Raw genomic sequence first — 27933 nt, forward strand, 5'->3', positions numbered from 1 at the left:
GTCAAATATTGTATTCTTGTACCCTTTCAAACATCATTAACACATTTTAATCGTATCTTTATACAACTCACTGTTATTAATAACAATTATCAAAAAATATATTATATATATATATACATATATATATATATATATATATATATATGTAATATCGTAAAGGAGTATCGAAATGGATATAAATTAAAGGACGCGTTTATTTACACACGACGGGACGAAATGATGGATGATATTAAGAGTGCCTCAGGATAATTCCATCGTTCCGCCTTTGTCCTCTCGATCTGGTTATCCAAAGGAGATTACTTTGCTGGAAAAAAAGAAGGAAGAAAGAAAATGCGATGACTCGCTTATTCGTAGGTTGGACGATTACGATATCGATTATATATCCTTCGTTCTCACCTGAAAATAATCCTCGATCTCTTCTAACGTACGATTCTTCGTTTCGGGTAGTGCAACATAAACGAAAATTGCCTCTAACAAAGCGGATATACCGAAAATAGCAAAGGCACCGGTTATGCCTACCGCATTATTTATCTATGATATTCAGAATATTATTTCGATTGTTCAAAAGCTTATTAGTTATTATCGTATGGGTGTTTCAAAGAACTGAAAAATTATAAATAGAAATGGTGAAAAGCATATGTACCGTTGGAAAAGATTTGGTCCCAAGGAATAGTAAAAAGTTGAAAATAAAGAAATTGAAACCACCGGCGATACCACGAGCGTTTTGCGGTAACAATTCACCGATCATCAAGCCGGGAAGGGTAAACAAGCCTACGGTGTTGGCGCCGACGTAAACAAACAAACATATACCAAGAACATATGCCTGAAACATAAAACATAAACTGTTATATGCCTGGTATATGCGACGCAATCCTAATCTAACGATTCAAACGGACTTACATCCATATCGGATTCTTCGCTCTTTAACAAAGTATACGCAACGAGTACGAGCGAAGCCAAGCTCGTGCCTATCGCTGAAAAAATACCAAGACTTCGTCTGCCAATTTTAAGTAATAAGACGCAAGCTAGCAGACTGAAAAAGAATCTTGTCAACGCCGTTATTATTGCGGCTACATAACTATCCACACTCTTGCCACCTGTATGACAACGAGAGAAAGTGACAAACGTAATGTTCATTTATTTTTCTTCAAATAAATGTAATAGTTTCTGGTAAGCGGCGTCATAAGTACCATCGTTGTTAACTCACCGATGTCTCGTACGAGATCCACCGCGTAGAATACTATTACGTACGTTCCGCTGCTTAATTGCAAAGCGTTGAAGATATTAATAATGGACAACGGTTTGAGCACGTTAGGACTAACGATAATGGATAACGTCAAGGAGACTCGTTGACCGAATGACGTTCCTAATGATTTCTCCCCAATGTCGAGTTTCCCTCTTGCTTCCAATATAGTAATTTCCGTGTTCATCTAGTAGAAACAACTCGAGAGATTATTATTTCAAATATTAATAAGAAAATTAATGGGACGTTAAAAGTATTATTTTTACCCGTTCTATGTCGCCTCCTCTCAGCCACAATAGAGCGCTTCTCGCTTTTTCGATCTTTCCTTCTCTGATCAACCAAGCGGGACTTTCCGGTACGAATGAGAGGGAGATAAATGCAACGACGGGTAAAACGGTGCCGCAAAAAGCAACGACGTTCCATTCGAAGGATGCACCAAAAGCATAAATCAAAAGTATACCGAAACTGTAGGCCGCAAAAGAACTGGCCACTAAAATTCCACGGAGTCCTGGATCGGCGGTCTCTCCTACTAGTATCTATTAACAAAATTAACGCGTTATAACACGTTATAAATGCGATTGATAACGTATAGAGCAACGTCATAATTTTGTCATATAGGAATATCGTTGACAAATAAGAAAAATATGGTACCAAATCAAATGTAAAAATATCTACATAAAATTCTGCTAATTTCGTTTACCTGACTTGGTACACCCATAAATCCTACTGCGAAACCGGATACGATTCGGCCGACGAGCAAAGCAGGAATGTTTTTTGCAAAACCCATCACTATCCACCCGAGGCAAAGTGGTATCGCCGATAATTGCAGACATCCTCGTCTGCCTAATGTATCGAGAAATGGACCCGAGAGGATCGCTCCTATTGGAGTCGCCAAACTATGGACCGATGCTGTGGACAATTTTTTTCATGTTACGGTTATCAATTACTCGTAATACTTTTACTTTATGTCTTTTTACTTTTTCATCTCTCTCTCTCTCTCTCTCTTCTAATGGGAACAATGAATTTTCGCGTTACTTGAAACTCGTCGAGATCGCTTAATGGATCTTAATTTTTTCTGGATCGTCGAAACATTCAGGCAAACATTATGCCCTTTATGGAACCGTATATAAGCGCAGGGAGAGGAAGAGAGAGAGAGAGAGAGAGAGAGAGAGAGAGAGAGAGAGAGAGAGAGTAAAAGTAAGACTAAAAGAACGTTAAATTCCTTCCTTCTCCGCAGTGTCCCCATTTCTTTTCAAGGAATGCAATCGGTTTACCCATCTATCCATGTCGGAGCCTTTTAGAAAAGACACTTCTCCAAAGATCTAATGTAAAGATTTAATCAAATTAAAGAAATTGTCGAATCGTTCGACTTTTACGTTCCGTTCCGTTTCCTTTTCTCGAGATAAGATCGGATATTAAAAGAATACTAATCTGATTGGACTTTAATGCTAAATCATGTAATATAATTTGTTCGAGCCGCTAGACCAAATACCGTTACGAGTAATATCCGTCGATACAACAAAGGGGATGATCCTTGGTTGCGGATTACCGATCGCAAGCAGACCTCTCACGCTTGACGGCGATGCTAATCGTCGGTGATAAATGATCGCGGCCTATAGCAGATTATCCCCGTGAAAAAGCAACTACTTGCGAGTGGGTCACGGTCCAACTGTCCAATTCCCAACTCTACGATGCTCTCTCTCTCTCTCTCTCTCTCTCTCTCTCTCTCTCTCTCTCTCTCTCTCATATAATCTCGTGGTTGCTCTCGCCTCGGCCGACGATGGATGAATCACAGGTCTCTCGAGCGAGAATAGAAGTCACGTTTACGATTAAGATCATGCGAGAAGTTGCTATACGCGGGCTAACACCGAAGACCAATAGATATATATATATATATATATATATATACATAGATATGTTCTATTTCGGATCTAAATCACAAACTTGACATTTATCGAAGAGATGAAAAGGAAGAAAATTATGATTACTTACCTATCCACGATCCAAGCTCACGATCCACGTACACAGTCGCATTTTCTGCGGACAATTGTGGCAAAAGTATAGCGCTGTAACCAATGGGCATGCCGGCACCAGCTGCCAATAGCAAAACTGCACCGGCTACCAAGCACTGTAATAACAATGACTATTATCTCAGACGAAAAAACTCGTCGATCGGATAAAAGAATCGTTCGTTGAAGCAATTGCGATTATAACCGCGTCATTTCGTACGAATCTAAATAGCGCTTAAAATTTCTTATTAAAAAGTCAAAAAATATTGAAGTATGAATAGTGAAAAAGACAGGATTAGATTATTCTTTTTACCTGTGCAAAGATGGCTTTTCGATTCGACGTGTATTGAGTTACGACATTTTCCACTTTGTATAAATCGTCCAAGTTTGTACAGCTGTTGTTATTTTCGATGTCTTCGTAAATATCCTTAGTTTTGGAGATTTTTCTATAATCTTTCGAACTGTATTGCAACATGGACTGATTTTCTTCGCTGCGAATCGAATAAATCTAATTTAATGGGGAACTTTAAAGGGGAATGAACTTGCTTGTCTCTCCTTCTCTCTCTCTCTCTCTGTAATAATTACCTTTTATCGAGCGTCATGATGATGACGCAAAAGTATTGAAATTTCCTTCCGATCTTTATTATCAATAGATTGTCTCTTCGAGTTTGACCGTCACTCTTGCTTCTCTATTTTTCTCGATCTTCGCGATATCAATATCGGTGCCGAAGCATTACGGATTTCTTTCCGTTGTCGTTCCATTCGCGACAAATCCGCAAAACGTTTGTCCGTCTAACTTATTTCCACCTTTTTTGTCCTAATTAAATGACATTGAAATAGAATCTCTTTTTGTCGGCGATGACTCAACTCGACCGAATAGCAATTTCTCTTATATCTGCGATATGCCGCTTTAACGACGTATTCATTCAAAGAGTACAAGGTTATTAGATAAGAAATTTTTGGTAGGTAAACGAAATTATGTTGCTTTCCTTTAACACCTCACCTCCGGTGTACCACCGTATTTTTTCTAACTCATTCTAATCCGGGTATCATACGTGTTAAATGTTATTTACAACGAACGATCGTTCGAGTCGATTTTAATCACGCGAATATCGTGTTAGTTCGCTCCTCCTTGTTCGTTTATGTAATAAGAAAAGAAAAAAAAAAGAAAAAACTCTTTGGAAAAAAAGTGCAGAATAATATAGAAAGTCGACTCGATTTCTCAATTCTTTGATTCGTTTCCGCGGTCAAGATGCACTTTAATGAATATCGTGAAAAGAATCCTCTCTACAACGAAATATTTTTGACAAAAGGATAGATCGCGCAAATGTAAAGATAATGAAGGAGCGACGTTTGCCTTATCCCGTTTGCCTTTGCTCGCGGGACTCTGCTCGGTGAACTGTGAGTGAAACATTTGTCGGGCGCCCTCTTATAAACCGCTCACTTTGATTAAGGTCCCTTTCTCGAGCGATTCTCTTGTCTCTTTTATGCCCACACGCGCAGTCAAGCGCCACGACGATGACGACGATTGAAAATCTTAGCTAGTTGACCTTCGCGAACAAATTTTAGGATATTCGAATTGCTAATTGGCAATGAATGAAATCTTGATCAAGTCGATTTTATCTCTTGATAGATAGAGAGCGTGCGCGTGTACAAATAATGCTTTAATTCAATATATATATTTGATGTTTCCCCTCTTATACTGTGATATATAGTTTGTGAGACGTAAAACATATATATTACGATACCTTTTTCGTGAAATTCATTCGTTCCTTTTAGACGTTTAAATAGCAGACGATAATTAATTAATCGTCTGTGTGAGTTTTTACGATAAACTCTACTTTATGTTACATTTTTTTCTCTTGTCAAACGCTAAACGCAATTGTTACGGCAATGCGAATCGCTTTTAACGACAGTTATGGCGAAGTCAGTTATATGTCTTATCGTCGTAGTATAACGTAATAAATGAATGCCCATTGCTTAATAACGATCAGATAGAAAAAGTAAAGAGAACGTTCTCGTCCTTGATTTCTTCGGCAGGGTCAGAACGGCGAACGGTCATTTCCGAGATAATAACCATTGAATTCTTCTTTGCCGGCTATCAAGAGTCACGGTGGATCGGTGTTGATCCATTAGAGCTCGATAACCTTGACCCGATATTCGGATAACTGAACGACAAGGATGACGGCTCAACTTGACCGATTACGTCTGACTGAACACAATGTTACGGATACTCACGGCAACGATAGAATTTTTCTTCTTTCAAAGATATTGCGTATCTAAAATATACGCGACGAACAACGGATATTCTCGTCTATCCCATTGCACGATCCAACGACACGAATGAACATTGTTTCTCGATTTTTCTTCCTTTCAACGGCGTCGTTGCTCGTCGGATCGATTTTCGTCCAACGAGACTTCGTTCGCGAGAAACTCGTGCGCGAAAAAGAGAAGAAAAGGAAAAAAGGAACAAAGAAAAAATGGGACACTCCAGCTCGATCTTTTTATCTCGATTAGTTTGGAAAGAAGGGCGTCTTGGAAAAGTTTCCCTTTCGAAAAATCTTTTCGCCCCCCGGATTTATTACGATCTATACGATCGCGTGCTGATAGTTCGAAAGAAGATTAACCTTTAAGAATTAAATAGAAAGATATTGACTGATATCCAAGTAATTTATTTTTCATCGATATGCGATAAAGAAATATGCGTTGAAAAAACAAACCTATCTGTCCTATTTACGAATAGCCGAGCGAATAGATTACGACGTACGATCGATATACGATTTAATTAAAACGCTTTCGAATCATTACGGCCGAATGAATAGAAATTATTTTCAAATCCCATTCGATCGGAATTGTTCCGTAGGTATCGTTAGGAACGTGCTTCTTATTAACGTATAATTAAAATAAAAATTCATTCAACGAGAGACCCTTTAGGCGACATATACCTAGATTCGATTTATACCTAGAAATTCACTTCCTGTATATATCGTATCTACGTATGTAGTTAGGTACATAGCCAATTTCGCATACGTTCATGACAAATTTGATTCGATCGCAAACGAGTACAACTATACGAGTGCACACTGTTCTTCTTCCTCGTTCGCGCGCTTCGTACGCGCGACCATTGTTTTGCGAAATGTTATGGCGATGTGCCAATAGCCGCTGCTGCGAAATCGTTAATTCTCCTTTCGCGAGATACATATTTCATCTCGAACGGAGAAATTTATTACTTGGTAAAGCGTAGAGAAAGAAGCGTACTTTTGTCATCGATTCGTTTTACCTTATTAACCGACGCGACGGCTAGGAAGCTCGCTGAATGCAGCCCACCCACCTATCAATAATCCCATTGGTATTTACATTGCGAACGACCATCTCACGTCTATCCCTTGTAAGGTACATACGAGACGATATAATAACAATGGTATGGGAAATCGATAAAGCTAATCGATACCGCCGATAATCTCTTAGCGTTTGTTCAAGCAACAAGAAGACATACAACGCAATCTTACTCGGGTAAGAAGTTGAGGCCATCATCCATCACTTGGCTCGAACGACAATGCGTAAGAAATATTTTGGCCGATGATCGTGAAAGAGGATGGGAACGACGACCCTTTTGATAAATGGGCTCCTCGATGAGGGAGACAGATATTTCTATCGAATCGATTAGCGAACTTTGTTTTATGTGCAAGAACTTGGTGTACCCGAGTATCGATATAAATATAAATATAATCGATATGTATATACACAGAACTTATACGAGTCGACGTTTACTTACTTCTCGTTAACTCGTCCGGTTTTAGGGACGTAAAGCGTTTTCAGCACTTCTTCGAACCGCTTTACGATCCATCGAGAGGAAGAGTGAGAGAGAGAGAGAGAGAGAGAGAGAGAGAGAGAGACGACTGGAGCGTACTTTCGAGCGAAAGTGCGAAGGCGTTTAAAAGAGAGAAAAGAAAACAGGGGCGTGGTGGAGATGAACACACGAACACGAACACACGATCACACGAACACACGAACACACGAACACACGAACACACGAACACACGGTTACGCGTTTACGCGAAGAACATCGTCGTAGTAGGGTAGAAGAAACTCCTTCTATCTATCTCGCTGCGTGTTGGCGGAAGAAAATGGGAAAGGGTGTCTGCCTGCCGAGATCCTTTTCTTCGTTCGTTCTTGCGGCAAAGTACTTATCGAAGATGGCACTTGAACGAAGCGAAAGGAAACCTTAGCGTATCCTGTTTGAGAGAAAGAAACAAAGAGAAAATGGAGAGGAAAGAGATTCTTCTTAGATCAATGACGAGCAACGAGAATAGAGATTTCTTTGTGTGCGATACGACGACGAATGACGCCAATTTTATTATCCCTTTTGGCTGGCTATCTTGATAAATCATTCGAAACGAGTCACGTGGCAGTGTTTCGATGGACTTTATGACTAAACGCGTCTACTCAATTTTCCTCAGCTGTTACCAACGACTTCCCATTTTTATCACCTTATCGATATCCAATGGAGGAGAGGGCAGGAGGAAACGAATGCTCGATTGCAAGGTCAGGCGAACCGATTATTCATCTTTTTATTCGATCGCAAACAAACTCGACCAATTACGGTGCATGAAGGAAGAGATACCGTTGAAATACCAGAAATATGACGAATTCGTAATAAAATTCAAGGTAAGGAAATCTCCGTCTCGTTTCGTAAAAATCGTCGATTTTTATGCTTTCGGAAGGAGAAAGAGAGGAAGGCTGTCGATGGCACGATCACTCGTCGTTCATCTTTCCTTCTCCTAAACGAAAGGGAAGAGAAATATTCGAGTCGAGAACGCTTGAAGGATGTACGAATCGATCGTCCTAAGCGCTTTCATCCCTCGTCGGAGAGTTAAACGATATTTTCTTATATCTCGGAGAGAATCGTTAACGAGAAGACTTGCGTATAAATAAACGAGTAAGAAGCGGGAAATATTAAGGAGTTGGGATATCGGGGTATTCCCGCAGGAGTTAAATACCCCGAGTAGAGAACTCGGTTTTCTCGTTGATGAAACGATCAAGGAATCTGCTCGACGGGTTTGCATCCCAACGATGAATCTTCCGTTATCGTTTCGAAAAGAAATAGATAAGAAGAAGAAAAACGTAAGAGAGGAGGAAATGGGCAGAAAAATTAATTCGTAGAACTTATTAATTCTACGATATATGCGCCGCCGACGACGACGACGACGAAAAGTAAAACGACAACAACTACATGAGACATTGAAAGCGTTGGGATAAGCGTCATTACTTACGACCAAAACTTGCATTGGAAAGCACTTGGGATATATACATATATATATATATATATACATATATATATATATATATATATATATATATATATATACGTAAGAATGAGATCGTTAAAGGTTTTAACATAAAGTGCATTCGCCTTTATCTCGAGCTTGAAGACGAAACTTAAACGATTGGAAACGATTGAGCGCTAACTGAAAAGAAAATTTACAGTCTTGCGACGAAATTATCCAACTCTTTCGTTTTATCGATCCTGATTCTCTTGAAGTGAATTCGACCATAAGTTTTCTTCCTCGAATCGAGCCAATCTCGGAGGATTGACTTTTTTTTTGTTTTCCTTTTCATCGGTCGATCCCCTTCACCTACCACCTCCGAAAACATCGTTCGATCAATGCGAATGGACGAGCGAACGACCCGAAGCCATTAGTAACAAGCAATAGATTTTTTTTCTTTTCAAGACAATCGAGACCACTCGATTGATCCGACAGAGATTTCCTATTTCATCGTCTTTCCTCTCTTCTCTTCCTTTTTTCTTTCTTCCATCTTTATTTTCGAATTTGCGAGTCTAACTTACTTGCTAATAACGCCAGATTCTTCTAAACCTTTCGATTCTTGTAACGGACGAAAGCTTCATTATCGTTCTAGCTCGATTATCGATATCATGCGCCTTTTATCACGAATTCGCTCGAATTGGCGTAATTAGTAACGCGCACGAGTAAATCGAATGTTTAACGAGGATCATCCGGGAACAAATACATTTGTCACAAAGCTAACACTTTATGTATGCTTTAAGAAGGAACCTAATGCTAACGCTCGTAGAAACATTGGATCACGAATCGAAGATAATTTCGATTTGTGATCCAAACCTGTTATAACATTACTCCTGCGTTTATCTCAATTACCTCTCGTCGATACATCTCCCTCCCTCGTCTCTCGTTAATCGATATCTTCCCCGGTTATATACGGATCGTTCGAGAGGAAAAAATTATGCTTACGGCTACATATTGAAATTGTATTTATCGAGTTAGCGATTAAAATGAGTGGATTGGAAATAATCAAATTCGGTGAGTATTTATTAAATGGAGAAATCGTTCTCAATGGCGGATTTTTATTGCACGCTATTGCTTTTTAAAATTCTCTTTGCGTTGCATCACTCCGCGGTATTTATTATAATAAAACCATGTCGGTCGCAGCGCGCCTGAGAAATTCAAACGATCAATGTTTCTACATATGTACCACATACGTTGCTCTTATATCCTCGCTCCTTCGAACGATTAATTATTCCTAATCGATAAAGTTTAATAAATGTGATCTAATCGAGGATGAATTGCAGATAAATATACGGCACAAACATTGCAAGTATCTCATCGACCTCTTTTCCTTATTTTATCAACTTAAGTCCAAAGGTGAGAGATAAAAAAATATTATACTCGTGAGGTCTCTCGAGACGATAGATCGAAAGGTGGATTTTCTTCTCTCTTCCTTATCTTTTTCTACCTTCCCTTCGAATTCCTCTTTCGCACGTCATTCTCTTCTTCTCCTTCCGTTCCGCTGTTTTTTCTCTCTCCTCCGTGACATTTTCTCGCGAGTATCTTCGAATCCGACGAAAAACATTGTGAAGAATTTTTCAACGTTACGATAGTGTCGGCCAACGTGCACGAAGAAAAATCTTTTTCTGTATACTCCACCTAACCGTTTTCTTACAGTTTTCTACCCTTCGTGCCAAAAATATGTTCTATATATATTTTCTCTTTAAGAAAAGATTAGTACAGCTAATAGGTATATATTTTTTTCTTTTTCTTTTTTTTTCCAAATAAAACTTTGCTTTCTAATAGAGATTTATGTGCTCGAAGACGATCGGATAATGACTGGCAGTGTCTTTAACCTCCCTGCTAGTTGAAATACAAAACTGTGTCAAGGATAATGCTCTTTGTGACCTTGAATAGAATTGTACTTAATGGTCTTTAAAGGGAGATCACTTTATCGGTGCTATCTCTCTCCATAACATTTCATTCGCAGAAATTGTAATAATTTACTATCAAAATTAAGACCTTATAAATCGAGTCCTTCACTTGCACGACCACTTTATTTATATCATTTATCGGCTAAATTATAATCGTGAGTCTCACATTTATCGTTAGTTTATCGTGAATCCTCCAAGAAAATTTCTACAGTCTCGGTCTAACAGAATCCCATCTCGTATATCATAAAGTGATAATGAAACATAATTCGATTAGAATTATTAGAAAATCGAAATGTTTGGCTCGATATGCCTCGGCTTAAACCCGTTGTCACGTCTAAGCGTATTACTGACATTATTCCATAATATCCTCAATAGGTATGCGAAATAAGTTTACGATCCAATCTCTTTTGCCAAATAAAAAAGATATATAAGTATGCTTCAATTCTTTAGCTCTTTTACCTTTTTTTACCACTCTCGTCGTTATCATTTATCCTTTCCGTGATATTACGGAATGTGAAAAAGCTTGGTTACCCTGGTTCAAGTAAATTGGCTCAATTTTCTCAATTTTCTCTACGTGCGTCGAGTAGAATGCCACGGAGCAAGGAACTCTGAACGAGTTCTTATCGAGTGAATCGTGTTCTCTCAGAGAGAGAGAGAGAGAGAGAGAGAGAGAGAGAGAGAGAGAGAGAGAGAGAGAGAGACGTCGAATTGTCTCGAATAGTTGTTCTTATCGTTCGAGATTTCGATTAAACGATCGAAAGCGTTTTCGAAAAGTACCTTGTTTTTCCGGAAAAACACCCCTGATAGATCGAGCCGCAGGATACGCCGACGGATTAATCTCGGAATTGCATGTGGCCGGAAAATCCTCTCGCTGTAGCTATCATTTTTATCCTATATAGAATGCGCATGGACGAGGGAAAGAGAAGAAAAGTTTTCATTCATGCTCCAAATGCAATAGAATAAAAGGTATAAAGTTATCTCGAATTCGCACGGACCGCCTCCATCCTCCCATTCTCATTTCTCTATATTCAAGGCTAACACGTAAGAATGAAACAGGTTTCATTCCTCCTCGGTTTCGAGCTTATCCGAGAGATAGAACGAACGGTAAGGAAAGTGGAGACTCTTAAGTGGTATCGAGGTAATACTAACCTTGTGGGATATTAGAGTCCTTTAGCGGTAAGCACAACGTTAGGTCCCTCGATCTTGCCGTGCTTTTACTTTCTCTCTTATTCTTCCCGTATTTCCAATAGACGTCCAGGAAAAAGCTCCTCCAAATTCTCTCTATTCCTTACTATCGATTATTTATTTTCTAATTGTCAAAGAAATTCTTACCTTCCGTCAAGAACGCATCTCGCTATTCAAATTATATCTGAAATATTTTCATAGGTAACGACGATTGAAAATGTTATTTTGTTATTTTATATTCACAAATTTGAATTTATTTATAGGAGAACTTTATACAAGTGATATTAGAGAAATGTAGTAGAAATTTTTTTATACCGTCGGAAGGCGACATTCCGTGTTACCTCTTCGACACTCGATCCTCAATATGGCATAGCTTAACAAAATAAATATATTAACAAATAATTAACAAGATTCTCCATGATTGATTCTCCATCGTTTTAATTTATCTTCTTTTATTAAGCAAATTATTAAGCAATAGGCACGCCCATTTCTATTTCCATACGGTTGACGTGGGAAGAAAAAAAATTTAAGGAGAAACTAATTGTAATAGCTTAAGGCTAAATAGATTTATATAATTGTAATTATCTCCTTGTAATCTTAAAAACTGTTTTATCATCTTGCTTTCTATCAGTCGTCGTTGAACGAAGAATTACTTGTAGTATAACTGGTATAATTGTCTCATTTCGTTTCGAAATAAAATAACGAAGCATTATTATCTATTTAATTTTAAACGCGCGCAATATTATGAGAAAAATTCTCTCTTTGGTCTGACGATAGTTCAGCTAATTCGACTAAGTCTATATAAAAGGTCCGTTTGTCGCGCGATATTAAAGCGAAACTAATTTATAACTATATTTATAGCGATAAAATTTCTTTAACCGAATGGAGATATATTTTTGGTCAGAAAATATTACTTATCTCAAATGATCCTTCCTCGTATGCGTATATTCGGAGTACTTTTTTCATACATTATTCTTACATAGACGAGACGTAAAGTTAAACGAAATATTTATATATTATTTGAAATATTTGAAAGTTCATTATACGATCATGAACAGATACAGAAGTTTAAATGAGAACCTTACCGCCAAACGTATAAATTAATCATACTTGTATATAACGCGGTTTAAAACTGATTACGCGATATGGCCGAAGCGGTGTATATTTCATTTCTCCTGTATTCTTTTAATAATACTTTGTGAGAAGAGAACAATTCATCCTTTACAAGCTCGATCATGTTATCCTTCAAAAATACTCGATCTCATAATATTCTCGTCAGTATGTTTTATTATTTTATAAAACAACGAGAATTAATGCGACTGGTAAAACTTTGAATTAATCGTTTATAGAAATTCCTCGCAAAGGTATTAATAATATTTCGAAAACGCGCATATTATTTATATTCCAATTATTCCATTATCTTCTCATCGGAAACACAAGCGAGGTGTATAAGTATTCATACGTTGTTGTATAATACATATACATATTTGTACACGTAACAAAACGATAATTTACCCTATTGTTTCTTCGAGGGAATAAATATATAATCAACAAATGTGCGACATCGGATAGATAGGTATACATAGATAGGTACATACCTTAGTTTCTCATCTTTTTATACCTAGAACCAACATTTGCGTATGATTCGGAAAAGATATTTCTGACATATCGACGAGTTACGTGGTCTTATCTCAAGTCGAGGAAAGGCAAGCCAGGAAAAATAAAAGATCCAGTATTTGGAATAGTTTTTCTATTATTTGACGATTGGCATTAATTATTCCAAGATATTCCCTGAGTACAGGTTGAGCAATGCTTACCAGACTCGATAAATCTATTTCTTCCCATCGTCGCGTTATATTTAATTTGGCGACGGAAGAATTTCTTTTAAAATAAATATTCGTTATTACACTCGAATGAAATTTCTACTACATTATTTTCGAAAGAGGATCCCTTAAACGAAGGGACTTATTATCGAACGTTTGTTAACATTTAAATATTTTTATCTGTGGACAATTTCAGAGAGAGATAGAGAAAATCCGTCTATTCAACGATAAAGTCAGCTTCGAAGAATAGAGCAATTTCTATGAATTTACTAGTGCGAGAAAGAGAAGACTCGCCGTGGGAAAGAGATAAAATATGGTCGGAGGACTAAACTCTCTAGCTATATTTACGTCCATTTGGAGGAAAAGAAAATAAGAGTTACGAGATAAAGAGGAAGAGTCGATCGATCGCTACTTAAAGCTTCGATCATTTGCTCGTTGGAAAAATTCAATCGACAATACCGACGACGTCGACGACTGAATGGATGGCACGTTTAATCGTAATTTGTCCAATTTTTAACGATCAAGCGAAAAACTCGCATTCTCGATTTATGCCTAACAAAGTCATATCAAAAAGTAGATAAGGGCACGAGCCATTTTTGCTTCTTTTTTTTTTTCTTTTCTCTTTTTTTCTTTTTTTTCTCCCATCTTTTCTTTTCTTTCCTTGTCGAAATGTACATTTTGATTCCCTTTTATTTACGTTTTTCGAATAACGTCAGAGATCCGCCTTTCGAAGTAAACGTAATTAATGTCGTTTCGAATATTGAGCTTAAATATTGCATATGCTTTCGATAACTTGTAATCTTTCACTTTTGGCATTGTAACGAACGACATAACATTCTCTCGTTGGTTTTGATAACGCACTCGATGAAAATATGGATCGAGTCTCCGTTTAAAACCTTTAGAAAGACATAAATATTTCGTACTATTTTGAAATAGAACATTGTCCGGTCTTGTTAAGAAAGAGATCGATCGAACGGTTGATAAAGCTTTACGAGCCAATGACAACGTTTCCCTTTCCTCTTGGCTAAGCTATTATTGTACTTTTAAAAAGAGATTTTTAATAAAAAATATTTGACATCTGTTTTCATTGTAATGTAATACATGTAATTTATCACGTTTCGTTTGGTTACATCCTCTCGTTCACGTACGAAAAGGATTCATGATTGGTCCAACGAGAAGCTCTTGACCGTGTAACTTCTTTTCTATCTTTTTAGATTGCTCCTTGTATACACAACGTTTATTTAACGAAGCTTACTCTCGATTAAATTACACCGTTCATGAGGAAATACAAACTGAGTTTCGATGAATAGAACGCGTTAACCGATACGCGTAACGAATCGGAGCGGACTCAATCGTGTTCATATGAAAATAGATCGACAATGAGACTACTCCCAAGCTGGACTTTGTTAACATCGGAATTACATCTACGTGTATCTATGGATGGTAGACATTTAAATAGGAACATTCAAATGGTAGTTACTTAATATAATTGATATATAGTAGAAGTAGATAACCTCGTTTTCTTCAAAGTTCATATCTTTTTTCTAACCACTATATCTCGGGTCCCCCAACCCCCACCCTATTTAAATGCTCCATCTTATGTACAACGAATGTCTACGCAGTGGCTCGCAAAAAATATTCGTTCAAATGTTGTGCGCGTACCATGAGATAAGATATGACCGAAGAATAGAAATAATGTTAAGGTATCGTATTTTTCATTGTGTCCCCCTAGGAACGCGCATTCAAAGCGATCTTTTTTCATTTCTCGTTATCGGGCCATCTATACGAGATATAGATATATTTGCGGGCCAGTGCGCACAGACGATAGACGAATTAATAAAACGGCGTAATTAAAGCGATTCCGACGCGCGTTTCGTTAACAGGTTACTCGATCGCTCGAGATTTCGTTCGATTCAAAATTTCTAATGAATTAGTTTTTAATTCGTTCCATGTTGCCTGCTTCGAAGAATTCTTCGAGGAAACTTCGAGGATACGAAGGAGAATGACTAGGACTAGTACGGTGCGTACCTTCAAACGCAAGTCGCTTTATAACCGAGCACAACGTCCGGCGTTTTGCTGCAGGACGGTCGATCGAAATAATACGCAATGCCGTTCTCTTCGTCATCCCGACGATCGGACGGTAGGTGATCCCCCCCTTGATGTTCGATAATCAAAGGGGAAACGTCCTTGTTATCTCGAGCGTTCTTCTTCGAGACGGGAGAAGGGGAAGGAGTCGATCGAAGAATAGTCTCGATTTTGTCGACGTTGCTGTCGACGCTGGAACGCCCGTACCATTGGAAGCTTTGCGAGACGTTAGCAGGAACGTTAGCTGTAGCTCGGAGCACAGGCTCCTCGTTCTTCTCGAGAAAGTTGCAAACGCTTACGCGTCTCTCTCTTAGGAGGGACTTACCGAGATAGGAGGAAGTCGGCCGTGCCAAAACGTCCATTCTGTCGAATTGACAAACGCTGCTACCGCGATCACGTGGATAAGGTGGTCTCGCAAACACGTCCATTCTGTCGAAGTGGCAAATACTCGAGGAGCCCCGGTGATCCCTCTGAAGAGGTCTCGCCAAAACGTCCGTTCTATCGAAGTAACAGATACTCATACCTCGATCTCTCTGGGACGTTCTGCTTTGAAGAATCTGATAATCCCCGCGATCGACCTGACAAACGCTCATACCCCTCTCGCGTTGCTGCAACGGCTTGTCCAACAACTTACAAACGCTCGTCCTACGTTGACCCACTTTCGATGATTCCGTAAACTGGGATCCGGCTGTCGTCGTTAATGCCATCGCTAGTTCCTTCGAACTCCTCACCGTTCCCCCCGGTTCTTCGTTCTCCGGGCGATCGTCCTCTATGGTATTTTTCCTTATGGTACACTCCGCCAAAACGAGAGACTGCAGATCGAACGCGCTCTTGGCGCGTCTCGGTGTTTCCTGATTGACCGCGACAAGGGACGCGCTGCTCGAACCGACGAAGACGCTGTTCTGTCTCGGTCTCCAGCACTCGGCGGTGGTGGTGCTGGGTACGCAGCTACTCTGGTGCACCGGGTGATCCTGCCGGTGGATGTTAAATTTCGAGTAAGTACGGTGCTGCAAGCAAGACGAAAAAAAGTTTCGAGTTCATTTCGGACTATCCCTATCCCTCGATATAATCACATTTTTCTCCTTCCAACCGCCGCCGCCCCCGTTCTTTTCCTATCACTTTTTCTACCACTTTTTCTACACTCTCTATGTCGGTCCAATTATCTCGGCCCACGCGCTTTCGCTGCAGTTTTACCACGTTTTTTTACGCCTAATGCATTATAATGTGGAAAATGTAGGAATATGAGAAAGTTTTGCTAAAAGTTCCACCTATTTGTCTCTCTTCCAATAAATAATTTTCCCCCGATAAAGCATTTTGGCGAGGAGCTTGTATAAAGTAGAAAAACGATGAAAGAAAAGAAACAAAAATCGTGGCAAAGTTTAAGAATGACGAATAATGTGAAATCTACTATAGCCAAAACCAACCAAAAAAGTTCCCATTGCTGACATAAGATTAATTTTCCTTTAATGTCAAACGTTACTCTCGATCGAATCTCATTAACTAGTATTCTTTGAAATTTGTTTCTTGTTTTTCTTTTTTTTTTTTTCTTTTTCTTCAAGCACGTCCGTCGTTTTTCTCCTCGATATACCGCGATGATAGCTCGCCATTTCCATAGATTATGCAAACGAGAGTAACGTGCTTGAGATAGCAGGATTATTAGCGTCGTTACATATTTTTCTTTTTATTTTAATCTAGTCGGCTGGGAATGTGCCTAGAGCATAGATCGATCGGATCTAACAAGTAGATGATACGGATAATAAAATTGAAGATAAACGCTCTTCAATTTCTTTTCAATTTCTAAACGTAAACTTTACGAGTCCTCGAGGAGGCTAGCTCCAAACTGTTTTCCGAACGAAATAATTCGATTATTTTCTAATTCAGCGAAACGATATTTAACGTTCGATAGACTTTATTCGTCTCTCTCTCTCTCTCTCTCTCTCTCTCTCTCTCTGTCCTTGAAGAGAATTCATTAAAATCTTCAATTTCCGAAAAATTTTCTTCTTCTTGGGCATCGACGATGATAATTCGATCGAATAATTCGCCTTTATCTTACCCACTCCGAACGAAATCCGTCGAGGTTTTTCAATTCGAAGCCGGGCTTTGCAAGTTAAGAAGGCCGGTTAATTTGAGCGATCCTCATTATCGGAAAACATTCGACGACGATAAGAGACGCGTTTGTTGGATCATTTATCAAATCGGTCTTCTCTCTGAGTGCTTCTCTCTCTCTCTCTCTCTCTCTCTCTCTCTCTCTCTCTCTCTTTCCCCTTCGTTTCGCTCATCTCCGTTCCGTCCGACACCGCGACAAGCGACGCGTTTCGATTTTGCGTGGCATTTTCCTTGGTTCTCATCATTGCCCTTTCCGTCGTCCTCCGCCAATTGAATTTTCTAATAATTTACTTAAGCATCGGTTATCGACTCACGCACTTAATGCAACCAATTATCTACGAAGAAGAAAAATATGAAAATTGACGATAAAATCAGAGACGACGTGCTAATTTTGGCTGGCAACGGTTAACGCGGTTTATGACTTATTTATGCGTTATCGTCGGAGAATATATCGCGCTCCATTAGCATCCATACGCTAACTACGATTTCTCCTCACGTCGTTTTTCTCACGAAATCTGCAATAAAAGTGCGAGTGTGTAATTTTGAGAAATGGTCAAAATTTATTTCAAAGTGACTACGAGAGAAGCTCCGTACTGTTACCATATTATCGCGTTGCCACCGGAAAAGAAACTTCTTATGCAGATATTTTTGGTGCCTTGTAAAAAGTGTTACAACTATGTAAGCGTCATAGTTGGAAATGCGCCTTCGTTGACTTTTATTTTCGGTGATCCCATTATGAAATATGCCCAGGAGCCATGGCTTCTAACGAGAGCTAGCTTCAACGAATCGTGGATTACAAGTTTTAAAAATGTTCCACTCTTAAAGCTCGTCCATATTGTAGTAGAATTTTTCTCTAAAAATATTTCTTCTTTCGTATCCTATGTAAAGGCCCCCGTATGTATCCCGGAAGGACAATTTCTCTTCTTCTCGATCGACTATAAATATTCGGAGACGGCAAAGTGAGGGAACAAACTGGGGACGTTGCACTCCTAGTTGGATGAGTATTTTCGTACGCACCGCGAATGCCGGGAGCTATTCGAAGCGTACGTCGATTCTGAGATCTCTTTACCGTCAAAACGTTTCGATGAGGACCGAAACGTCGGTGCATCCGATAGGTACAATCAAATTGTTTCGAACGAACGATAATCCACATTGAAAGTAATATTGGGGAAAAAAAAGAATGCAAGAAGTACCGTTTCTTTACTTACGTAATTGCTTATTCATTGCTTGAAAATTCGTAGCTACTTTCAATACGTTTCATTAGTCTTTCCGCATCCGGATTGCGCGTCTTCCCTGCTCCTACTGCGAGTCTATGTTTACAACGTATAATCTTCTACCAAATAACTATAACCCACAATCTCTGCTTTCGATCGATCGAAAGCTTTCGTCGTATCTACGTTTTTGTGATCACGATTGAAAATGTTAACAGGCGCTCTCTCTCTCTCTCTCTCTCTCTCTCTCTCTCGATGAGATAAATCAAGAGAAATATTTTACTCGATACCACTCGACGTTTCTCAATTTACCATCGTGGCACTTCACATCGATATTCTGCTTACCTACGTATGCAAATACGATATAGATACGTCCATAGATAACTATAGATACGAATAGATACCCATATAAATATATGAATGATGAACGACGTTGCCGTCGAGTTTACGTTATAAGATCGTAACAGAAGCGATCTCGCCTTCCGGAGAATTTGTTTCTCGACATTTCGAGAAAACTTAAAGAAAAATTCTAACGTCTTCTTTTGCGTTTCCCATTTCATCTCGTGGTCGCATTTCTTTTTTTTTAGTTATCCCCGATGGTACCAATTAAATTTATTTTCTCATTATCTTTATTTCTTTATTAAAGAAAAGTACCGTAATCTTAACTTTCGATGGATTATCCTCATAATCTTCATAATTCGATAAATAAATGAATTTGGTTGAGAAAAATGTGAGAAGAAGGAGGATTCTAACGAGGTCGTAATGTAGGTATGCGATGCTCTCTCTCGGTACGTACGTTGTGCGTAAGAGGTAAGAGATACTGCAGACGAACGTCTAACGATCTCGCTTTGATAGAATTGCTATTTGGCAGAAAATTCTTATTTTGCGACACATACGAATGGCGACAACGCGTACGATTTCATTTTAATTCCGTTGACTTGACCGGACACGTCGCGCACAAAGGGTCGTCCTAGTAGAGCCCTGCACGACATACCGGTAATCCGGTTTGAAGCACGCCGTCGTCAACGATCAAATTGAACGCAAACTTACTCAAAGAGAAATTTACTAAACTCGAGCGTAGACACGGTTTAATGATCTTAAGAGAAATTAATCGACCTAAAAGTTCTCCTAACGTCTTACGACTCTAATCCTTTCCTTGGAGACATTATAGATTAGGAGACTTATAGATTACGAACGAAAATATACAAGTAAGCCAATTTAATTAGCACCGACGAAACGACGGCTACTTCCTACTTAATATTTTTTCTAAGGTAAGGGATAAAAGGGAGATATGCTGAACTAAACTAAGGAAGCTCGAAGAAAGAAAAGTCAGGAAGAAACTGATTACAAGAGAAACTGATCAATGGAGTTCTAACCGTAAGCGCGTTCATGTCGACCATAGTGCAGCTTTGCCTGTGTTGTTGCTGAAACTTTGGCTGATAGGGCTCCAACATTCTGATCTTTCCCCATCGATTAAAAAATAACGCTATCGCTGCGACCCAAAGGACGAGAACTAGGACGACGATCAGAGCTTCCTCGGCTCTGACCACGACCGCACCCGCTTCTGGTACTCCTGAAAGAACGATTATAAAGGGGAAAGAAAAAAATCGAATGCTTTTATATCGGTCGCTTTCTTATCGTTAATAATCATTAAAAAGAAAATGAAGGAGCCAATTGACAGATCAATGTTATTTATTAAGTCCATGCGGTGCGCGCTTTTGTCGAAAGCAAAATGGTTTTCCCCATTTGTTGACCGTGGCCATCGTTTGAAGAACGTTCGAAGCCCGCGATACGATAACAACTTTCGTGCGAGTGAAAACCGAGAAATACGACACCGAGTAACAGCGCCGAAAGTACCTAACGTGGTTACGTATCTGTATCTCGCTCTTACCGTCGTATAATGCAAGCACCGTTTGTTGCACTTTCCGAAATCAATAACGATAACATAAAAAGTCGAATCTCAAAACGTCGAACTTTATATAACGCGATATATAATCATTGAAGTAGTAGAAACAATTGGTGTATGGGGCCATTACGATTGCTTCTCGATTTACTAGTTTGCGATTTGCTGGTTTGTCCTGCGATATAATCGATAACGATAAATCAGAAAATCGACATATTTATTGGGAACATCCGAGCGTCTCTGTAAAACAGTGCTGGTACATTTACCGAATGTCCTCTACGAGTAATCCACGTCCGCCGTTATCGTGAATATGTATATATAGAGAGATGTATTATATCTCACGTGAAACCGTTAGATTTATAGCTCTTAGAACTCTCTTATTACGGAATACCAAAGTGATCTGAGGACGTCGTAGATATTTGATGAAGATTAACAACAAATCGTTAATCGCAAAGCCGTCGCCGATCAAAGAAGATCAAAGGGCGATTCCGCATTAGTTGTAATCATCACTGGCTCGTTCATTTATTATTTATCAGATAAATATAAGACGAAATTAGGTTGAAAATGTTTTTAAACCGATCTCGTTCCTTTTGATCTTCTTACGAGCTTACCACCTGGATATGTTGAATTTAATTCGATCCCAGCATCCAATTCCGAGGGTATAGATCCAGCAAGGACGGCCTCGTCTGGTGCTTCCTCGAGCATCACCTCGATTTTTGTTACGTCACCTGAGGAAATACGAGCACCTCCATAACCTATCTACGTTATATATCTCGTCTATATATCTCGACCATTTACATCTCGATGATTCTTACGGCGACTTACGATACTTACCGCTGACATTGACATTTTGATATTTAACGGGCAAAGGTGTGACATGTCGATGTTTTCTGCCACCCTCCACTGCGAACGAATTTCTTTTTTTGCTTTTTTTTCTATCAAAAGTCTGAAACAGAAAGGAACGATACGCCAATTAGTTTTGTCCTCGGTTAAGCGGTATACGAAGTGGTATTACGTTACCATGGCAGATCATTTTTAATTATGCGAAAGGCATCGATACGTATACTTACTTTGCCTTCAGAATCCATTATTCAACGAACCCCTTCTGGCAAACTTTGATATAGGTATACGAACGATATATCTTGCCTTTACCACACAATATTCGGCCATAGGGTTAACCATAATCCGATTGCATTATGCAATGTTCAACGGAGGTACAGCCAATAATGCGATTTCTCGAATTCTACGAATTTTATAAATTTGAAAGAGCGAGAGAGCGCCTGCGCGCGCTTAAATATAAAAGGAAATAAGATAATAAGGAAAAAAATATAGAGTGTTATTACGCTATAGGCATATAGACGAGATGGGAAAATGAAACTACTCACGCGCTGCGAAGCTTTTCGTTATAGATGAGTGTACATAAATACTTGTGAAAAGGGATGTCGTAGGAAGAAAACCCAATTCAAACTCTCGTATTTCAAGAGAAGATGTGCTTACCGTTAAAAGCTTGGCAGACAACGGATAAAGAGCGAGAAAATCGTGCCGGGGGGGGGGGGGGGGGGATAGGAAGTAAGCAAAGATAATTACATCGAGACTCGTCATTTTCCTTTCTAACGACATCTCTTATCTTTTTACAAGACGTACATTCTCCTGCTCGCGACTCTAGATTACGTTACGACCAAAGGGGGGAAAAAGAAGAAGAAGCACAAAAGAAAAGAGTACTAATTGCTTACGATTAATAAACGAATAGGTGTACCTATATCTAATCTTTCAAGAAATTTTTATCCAATTTCGAAAGTGCCTCCGATCGTAATTGAAACTGACTCGTTTTAAATCGACGATATTGAATTTGTAAAGAATGTCGTGGATTTTGTTACACGCTAACCGGTATTTCGTTATGTAAAGCTGTTAACGGGGAGTCTGGTTAGGTAACAGTTAATAAGCGAGGACGTTCGATAGATGAAAAAGTAGCTGGAAAGATAATTGAAGGGCTGCCGAAGAAAGATACGGTGCAGCCCCGTAGGCTAATCAATAGAGAAGCGAAGAAGACGCGTCTTATGAAATTTTCTAAGCAACACTCTCTTTCGCTCTGGCGCGCGCGCGCCTTTGTCGAGTCCTTGAATCACGAATCGCGACAACGACGCAACTTGAACGTTTCTTTATCGAGATCTTCCTTCTATCGTCGTCGTAATATCGGCGTCATAAAGCGCTATACGCAATAAAGCGATGAACAAAGTACCATTAACCTACCAATATATATACTTTAATCGTATTTGCTTTTCATCAACCGGTCAAGGTATTCCTTTTATAAGAGGACCATACTACGTAAAACGATAATAAAGTTGTTGTTTTTGTTGTTGTTTGCCAGTGAAGACGAAGGAGTCAGTTCCTCTTTCCTTTACGACGGATTTTAATTTTCATCCTTTTCAAGAAGCATACCTTCGATAAATGATATCGTGGAAATAAAAGATAAATGAAAGAGGAGGCAATAAATGAATTTATGAAAAAAAATCGATATCTAATCGAACGAATGGAAAAAAGACAAATTCTAAGAACCTGAGATATACAAGTAGAATAATTAAACTAGATGTATCTAGTTTATTATAGGGAGAAAAATATTCAGAGATTATTCTCTTATAATCAATGAACGAATATGTTTGGACTTTTTATTCTATAAGGATTCAAGCGGAGTGATTTGTCTCGTTGTTGGCTAAAGGTATGTGTAATAAATTTGCGATGGTAAACTAGAAACATTGTTAAACAACACTTGGTAAGGTACGACTGTTCGAAACTTGTTCAACTTCGATGCGCTACGTATTTACATACGTAGGTATATGTATACGCGCACACATATAAACTATGTGTGTATATCTTCCTCTCTTAAAAGTACAAGGCAAGAAAATGTTCTACGTATAAAATAAAAGAAATGTCATTAATTTCCTTGAACATGCCGTATTTATCGACGAAGAAGAAGTTATACGTATTTACATATGTATTTTTATGTTTACCGAAATTTGGACGAAAAGAAAAGCATGTGTATTTTTACGTGTACATTGTCGTACATAGACATAAATCGACGCGGACATAGTCGTATATAACGTTAAAAGACCGTTCTCGAAAGAATAGAGAAAATTGTTTTCTTCGATTTTAGGAAGAAATCCACGGGAAGACATTGGAGCAAAGAGAGATGGGAAAGCCGATAAAATTCCGGAAAGTAAGGGTCGTTTCGATGAGACGATACGTGTCGCTCGCAGGAAAATATCTCCCTCGCGAGTGAGAATGATTAAAGCGAAGAAAAGAAAAAGAGAAAATATGCTCGGTTCCACTCTTTCGTACAACATTCCTTCTTTGTTCTATTTCTCTCTCTCTCTCTCTCTCTCTCTCTCTCTCTCTCTCTCTCTCTCTCTCTCTCTCTCTCTCTCTCTCTCTCTCTCAACTCATCCTTATGCAACGACGTTCCTCCCGTCTTCGAGGAAAGTTTGCTCATGACAATACGTCTTCGTATCGCGATGGTAACCTTGAAAGTCCTTCATCCTATTTGCGACTTGCATGAATTTACCGAATCGTTCGATGAATCGTAATGGCCGAATAATATCTCGAATCGTTTGCTTTCGCGCCAATATTGTTGGACAATAATAAGTTAAGTTAATAAATAAGATTGCATGGCCCTAACAATTGAATTCTAACTTGATTCTAGCTGCTATTACGATGTATCCCTATCCGCAAGCCGGTCGTCATCTCGACGAGCGGTACGCGTGATTTTGAACGATGCGCTCGGCTCGCTGCAGTAAACGTCTAATTCTACGGTTCGAGCTTCGCTCGATAATGATCAAAGCTATATGAATAGCTTTCGATTCCAATCGGGTTCGTTTTGTTCGTTTTTCGAAGTTGCGAAGAAGACGCAATCGTCCCTTTCCCTTATTTCTTATTTCCGACATATTTAAGAGTCGCAAACGAGTTTATGAATCGCGACAAGATGCTTATGCAAATTTACTTTCTTCGTACTACGACATTTGCAGCTAGGCAAATAAATCGTTTCGATTTCTTACCTATTTATACGCAAGAGGAACAAAGAATAATTTCAATTCAAGAACGCGACAGATAAATAATCTGATTCGCGCACCGAAGAGAATAATAAGAAGGATCGAAAGTAAAGTCCCAGACTTGCGTGTAAACAATCTGATATGACATTTATTATTTCAAACCAATCGATGAATCAAACCGATCGAAAACTCGTGTTCCTAGAGAAATGGCTAGTCAACCGGCTGGTCAAATTCTATTTAAAACTGCTACTTGTAAATAATAAGAATAACGACCGGGATATTAGATAGATATATTTAAGAAGGAATCGAATATCGTCGAAGACTTTATCGTTAGAGATCAGACGAGATATAACTCGTTGATGGCTAATTTGATATCCTTCGTACAACTACGTTTACATTCGTAACAAGGCGAATTCTTCGCGTGGTTATACCTTCGAGCCAGCATAGATTCAATTTTTCACGAGATATGTTTCTAATATCTATCCTATTACATTCAATCATCGATTTGATACAGCATAGCCAAGCTCAAGGGTACGACACGAGTCTCTCTACGGCAGAATGATAGAAACGCGAATCAATGGATTCCTAATACCTTGTCTAACTATCGCGATTCTTCTACGACAGCGAGATGGAAATTGTTGCCTTCGAATTGGATCTTTCATCGACTTTAGTTTTTTTATTCATTGACGCTAAAACGATCTAATTAATCGAATTAATCGAACATTCTTCTAAGCGTATCTCGCACGATCGTTATTCTTTCAACAAAATTTGCTTTACAAAATTACTATTTCCAAGATCTCGATCTCTCTCTCTCTCTCTCTCTCTCTCTCTCTCTCTCTCTCTCTCTCTCTCTCTCTCTCTCTCTCTCTCTACGTAAGCGCTCTTACTTCCGGCGTAATTGTTAATTATCGTTTGCACACGGCTTCCTAACTCATGAAGATTTATAATCCAAAATAGATATAGCCTATAGGCACTAACTCAGAATCTCGACGATCCGAATGAAAGACGCACGATTACGCTTCTTTTTCTTTTTTAAATTTGCTAAACAACGACGTTCCAATGCGACAACCTTGCAAAAGAAAAAGAAAACGATCGATATCCTATGAACAAAAAGCAACATGACCACGCGATAACGACGGAATATATCTCGTGTACGAATGAAATCTCGCAAACACTTGTTCTTTTTGTCTCTTTTTTTGGGAGGAGGGAGACAGCGAATACACAGACCGAATCGTGCTAGGAGAGAGAGAGAGAGAGAGAGAGAGAGAGAGAGAGAGAGAGAGAGAGAGAGAGAGAGAGAGAGAGAGAGAGAGAGAGAGAGAGAGAGAGAGAGAGAGAGAGAGAGAGAGAGAGAGAGAGAGAGAGAGAGAGAGAGAGAGAGAGAGAGAGAGAGCTCTCGCAAGGTAAATTGAAAGAAGAAAAAGAACGGAGGAATCCGATTTCGATGAAAAAGGCCTAACAAGATCGGTCACGGGAACGATGCGTTTAAAATTTGATTTGTTTCCTCCACGATCGGGTTGGCAGAGAATGGAGAGAGAAAAAGCCCGTATTTCAGCAGTACCACGAAAGTCGTTCATCAATTTCTACGAGTGCTTTTAGATACCCCCGAAGCAAAGTACCGATGTATGTACATACCGTGTGTATATATATAGATATATATATATATATATATATATATATATATATATATATGTAGCTATATATAGACAAATACATGCGATTCGCAAATTCTTCGGTCGGACGAAAAAATTCCTGCGAGTAACGCGCCCAAGCTACGTTGTGCCGTAGGTAGGAATATTTTTATTCGTCAAACTTTTTTTAATGCCGCAAAGTAAAAATTTCGCATGCAACTATCGTTATACCCAAAGATTCTCGAAGCTTTATGCTCCGAAAAAAAAAGCTTCTTACCAGCGAGCGAATGATAGCCAGAAGGAAAAGATTTTTACACGAAAATAAAGCTTCGCAGATCGGGATGACCTAAATATTCGACGGACGTCGTCTTCTTTTTTCTTTCTCTCCCTTTCTCTTTTTTCTTTTCCGACTAATCGAGAATGATGGTAAATCTTATTTATGTAAAGTTATGCCGCAATCGGTATATTCTTTGAAAGATGTGCCAAGGAAACATTAGCGATTTTTCAAATTCCCTTCAAACCGAAGTATTAATTCAATACTTTTTAATATAATTTTTATATTTATTAATATAACGTACGACGAAATTTTATTTAAACTGGAATGAAATAAAAATATGTCCGTAAAAATAATGTACCCAAAATGTATATGAATTCTTTTATAAAATTCGATTCTCTTCTTCGAATCGTACTTATTGATTAACACTAAATTGTCATGATGCTTGAAACATTAAAGAGGAATACAATTTACGTGCGCATACAATATAATACAAGACATATTTAAAATTCGTACATTCGTTCGAAATCATTACATTCGAAATAAAGAGGCTGCAGCATCATACTTTTCGATATCGCAGGAAGCTCGAAATATTAACCTTTTCCCGTCGGACAGATGATAACGAAGAAAAAACGCGTGGAAAAGCGTTATAAGCGTGACGATAATCGGCAACTCTCACAATATGGCGTCATATTGTAAAAAAAAAAAAAAAAGAAAAAAAAATGATCAAAAAGAAAAGAGAACAATGCGAAATAAGTGACTAACCTTTGAATTTGACGCAGTACGCTTCCCTGTCCGCTAATTCAAAGATGCGTTTCTCGACGTGTTTTTCTTAACACTTGTCACGTCTCCTGGCTCTATCGAGACACGATCGGTGAAACACAAGTCTTTGTTGTCGAAGAATTTAGAAGAAAATAATAATAGGAAAGTGAAAAAGAGAGGCGCGAAACTCGAACCGTAATCGCCTAACTTCTCCACGTGACTGACGAAAAGAGTAAGTGCGCGTATCCCCTCTCCAGTCGGCTGGATCGGAGAAACCGAAACGAAACTCTACTTACAGCGCAGGTCTACGTTTACTCTCTAGTAGAGAGGGAAAGGAGGGGGAAGAGGACAGGGTAGGCCTTCCAAAACAAAACACACGGCAAGACGCAGCCTAAACTTTATAATCCATTCGCACTATGAT

The 27933-nt window shown here is 38.8% G+C and overlaps 2 protein-coding genes across 5 annotated transcripts; both read right to left on the reverse strand.

Annotated features, from left to right (window-relative positions):
* Positions 1–126: 126 nt before the first annotated feature.
* LOC118448994 (trehalose transporter 1-like protein) lies at positions 127–3977 on the reverse strand. Its single transcript, XM_035883020.2, has 10 exons — positions 3838–3977; positions 3566–3743; positions 3236–3371; positions 1944–2152; positions 1510–1779; positions 1208–1430; positions 901–1097; positions 644–823; positions 397–531; positions 127–304 (listed from the first exon to the last, which is right to left on the reverse strand). The coding sequence occupies exons 1-10, from the start codon at positions 3852–3854 to the stop codon at positions 230–232; spliced, it is 1620 nt and encodes a 539-aa protein (XP_035738913.2). The 5' UTR covers positions 3855–3977; the 3' UTR covers positions 127–229.
* On the reverse strand, positions 3939–27747 carry LOC118448998 (uncharacterized). 4 transcript variants are annotated; one of them, XM_085657727.1, is made up of 7 exons: positions 22188–22291; positions 21873–22045; positions 21637–21748; positions 21414–21530; positions 20276–20472; positions 11639–16589; positions 3940–4069 (listed from the first exon to the last, which is right to left on the reverse strand). In XM_085657727.1, the coding sequence occupies exons 2-6, from the start codon at positions 21888–21890 to the stop codon at positions 15528–15530; spliced, it is 1506 nt and encodes a 501-aa protein (XP_085513853.1). In that variant the 5' UTR covers positions 21891–22045; positions 22188–22291; the 3' UTR covers positions 3940–4069; positions 11639–15527. The 4 variants fall into 4 exon arrangements, with proteins under 4 accessions (XP_085513854.1, XP_085513853.1, XP_035738925.2 ...); XM_085657728.1 differs by lacking the exon at positions 22188–22291 and having other exon boundaries at positions 3939–4069; positions 21417–21530; positions 21873–22108; XM_035883032.2 differs by lacking the exons at positions 21873–22045; positions 22188–22291 and adding an exon at positions 27516–27747.
* Between the last annotated feature and the right edge of the window lie 186 nt (positions 27748–27933).

The sequence above is a fragment of the Vespa mandarinia genome, chromosome 6 (genome assembly GCF_050613455.1).
Source record: "Vespa mandarinia isolate Hongniang chromosome 6, ASM5061345v1, whole genome shotgun sequence".
In the NCBI taxonomy this organism is placed as follows: domain Eukaryota; kingdom Metazoa; phylum Arthropoda; class Insecta; order Hymenoptera; family Vespidae; genus Vespa; species Vespa mandarinia.

What these genes read in the sequence shown, in the direction of transcription:
- LOC118448994 (XM_035883020.2), bottom strand. An exon ending in GGATCTCGTACGAGACATCG is followed by an intron (nt 1,098 to 1,207) that starts GTGAGTTAACAA and finishes GTTGTCATACAG; the next exon opens with GTGGCAAGAGTGTGGATAGT. An exon ending in GGACCAAATCTTTTCCAACG is followed by an intron (nt 532 to 643) that starts GTACATATGCTT and finishes TGAATATCATAG; the next exon opens with ATAAATAATGCGGTAGGCAT.
- LOC118448998 (XM_085657727.1), bottom strand. An exon ending in TCAAAATGTCAATGTCAGCG is followed by an intron (nt 21,531 to 21,636) that starts GTAAGTATCGTA and finishes GTATTTCCTCAG; the next exon opens with GTGACGTAACAAAAATCGAG. An exon ending in AAATTCAACATATCCAGGTG is followed by an intron (nt 20,473 to 21,413) that starts GTAAGCTCGTAA and finishes TCGTTCTTTCAG; the next exon opens with GAGTACCAGAAGCGGGTGCG.